The sequence below is a fragment of the Hyalella azteca genome, unplaced genomic scaffold, assembly GCF_000764305.2.
Source record: "Hyalella azteca isolate HAZT.00-mixed unplaced genomic scaffold, Hazt_2.0.2 contig7409, whole genome shotgun sequence".
NCBI lineage: Eukaryota > Metazoa > Arthropoda > Malacostraca > Amphipoda > Hyalellidae > Hyalella > Hyalella azteca.
Window position 1 is genome coordinate 11,618 of NW_025937535.1, and position 2,548 is coordinate 14,165.

Here is a 2,548-nt window from a genome sequence, read left to right on the forward strand (position 1 = left end):
AGATCGTAAGTTCATCAGCCAATCATTGACGGCCTTTCAAGCAAAATCCACCAATCATAGACAAGAAAATAGAGCGTAAGTACTTACGTTCACTNATTGTTGTGCAAACACATTGATTGTGTGCCAGCACAATGGTTATTGTGTCCAGAGAATGGCTGATGTGTCAAAACAAACATGCAGCAGTGACACTATCATTGTTGCATTAACACGAGTTTTTTTATGAAAACGAATTCTGCCAAGAAACCGAAGCTGCGTCACTCACCACCACCCACCTTCGTGTAGGAGGGCGCTATGAGCGTCATGTCTATCCTCCGCACCACCACCACCACCACCCACCACCACCACCACCACCACCACCACCTCGTGATGCTCCTGCTAAACGCCGCCGCAGACGTCAGGGTCGCAGGCCTCCTGCGGGGCACCTCGGCATCCTGTATACGCCTCCTGCACCCCCCCGCCGTGGGCAGGCTGCACCCCCGCGGGGGGCCCCTAGGTTTTTGCGCCCCCGCGGAGGGCCCCCCTTCCGTGATCTCGAATTATGTTGAATATTCGAGTGATTTACGGCGTCTTTTTTCAACCAAAGTTTTCTGTAAAAAAACAATAATGCAACTTCGCCCCCATTGCCGCGGGTTGTTTACAACCCACCCGGGGTTGAGTGGAGTGAGTTCGCCTGGAGTGACCGACGAGGAAACTGACGTGACCGCCGAGACCGAAGGATTCAAGATGGCGTCGGACTCGAGCGCTGGAAACAAGATGGCGTCAGTATCGAACGTTGGAAACAAGATGGCGTCGGACTCGAGCGCCGGAAACAAGATGGAGGCGGAATCGTGCGCTGGAAACAAGATGGCGTCCGAATCGAGCGCTGGAAACAAGATGGCGTCGGAATCGAGCGCTGGAAACAAGATGGCGTCCGTTCAGGGAAAGGAGTCAGTGAAAACAATACCACAAAAACCTGATATTCGAATGGACATTAACGAACAGCAATCCAGCACACAAATAACTGAAGAACGAAAAGATATGGCTAAACCCATGAGTTTCAGACATCGCTTGTCCCACTTGTACGTGGCGGGACACATGGCTCGCATCTTCTTCGCCCCCGTCACGCCTTTTTTGGACATGGACGCTCGACTTGCGGCCCCTGAGGACCTGCTGCAGGAGCTGCAACTGCGACAGGTGTCAGAGGAGTTCGGGGGACTCGAAGGACTCCAGGAGCTGAAGGATTCTTGGCAGGAGTTCAAGGAGCTGAAACATGCGATTGAGGAACTGGAGAAACAAGCGGATGAATTGACGGTAACATCAAATGAAATGAAAGGCAAAGAAGATGTAAAAGATGATGAAGTTAAAGTTAGGATATCACAGTTGCGGTCTAAAACAAAGATACTTAAGGCGAGACTCAACGAGTTGGAAGTTACCGCCATCCCCGCCATGTTGGATTTACCCAACACTGTAAACCTCCCCCCTGGGGATGGGGGAGTCGTCGTGTCCCTGAACGATCCCCCAATCTTTGACTTCTCCCCCAAACCCCACACCCTCCTGCGCACCCAGTCCCCCAACTCGTTAGAGTTTCTGGACGTGAGTCCAGGAGCTTTCTACCTGTCTGGGGACTTAGCGGAGTGCGAGGTCTTGCTAGACCGGTACTGGACTGGGCTGCTGGACGCCGCTGGGTACCTGCGACAGTGCAACCCAGACTTCGCCAAGGAGGTTTTGGTTGAGGGTTGTGGCGGGGCGAGTAGCCTCAAGACCCAACTCAAGGAGGAGGATAAAACCCCCGTGTACCTGGTGGGGGGCGCCTCCCTGCCCGCGTATCTGGGGTACTTCGCTAGGAGGGCGGTTAAGAAAACCAGTAAATTCCTGCCACAGAAACTTTACGCTTGTCAGAGGACTTATACGCCCTTACGCGACCTGTGCCCTCCAGACAGAGGGCTCCACGCCCCCCACGAGGGGCTTTACGCCCCCCAGATGAGAGGGGTAATGTCGTCCATGCAGAGCACCAGCGTGTCGCTACTGACAATGTACACGAATGAGTCCAAGTTCAAAGACCTCGTAAAGGACGAGGTTCTGGGTGTTGTAGTGCAGGCCTACCAGAAGTTAGGCCTACATTTCCGTATAGTTCGTCCTGAGCCGCGGGACCTCCGCGTGTATGAGCGCGATGCCCTTGTGGTGCAGATGCTAAGCACCTCCTACCCTGAAGGCAGGAACACTGTCTACATTGGGGAAAATAAAATGACTTATATTGAGGTAGGACGAATATCAATAATCGGCGACTACATCAGCAAACGCCTGCTAATGATGTACGTCAAGGACGGAGCGCGCGCGAGCAGCACCTCCCCGCGCGACGGCCGGGCGGCCACTGGTGCGGTTGAGCGGCTGGGGTTCCTGCAGGCGGTGTACGCGCAGGCCATGGACGTGACGCGCGTCCTGGCCGTCGCTGTGGAGAACCTGCAGGATGCGCAGGGCGAGGCTAACCTGGGGAAATTAATCGATAAATTATCAAGTTGAGTAATTTATCAAGTTGAGTTATTTATTCCACACTGTTCGAAAAAACTGT

General features: G+C 53.7%; 1 protein-coding gene across 2 annotated transcripts; it reads left to right on the forward strand.

Moving 5' to 3' along the window:
* Nucleotides 1-340: 340 nt before the first annotated feature.
* Nucleotides 341-2,548, forward strand: LOC108664713 (serine--tRNA ligase-like). Of its 2 annotated transcripts, XM_047881244.1 has the most exons (2): nt 341-732; nt 853-2,548. In XM_047881244.1, the coding sequence occupies exons 1-2, from the start codon at nt 367-369 to the stop codon at nt 2,497-2,499; spliced, it is 2,013 nt and encodes a 670-aa protein (XP_047737200.1). In that variant the 5' UTR covers nt 341-366; the 3' UTR covers nt 2,500-2,548. The 2 variants fall into 2 exon arrangements, with proteins under 2 accessions (XP_047737200.1, XP_018006870.1); XM_018151381.2 differs by having other exon boundaries at nt 341-2,548.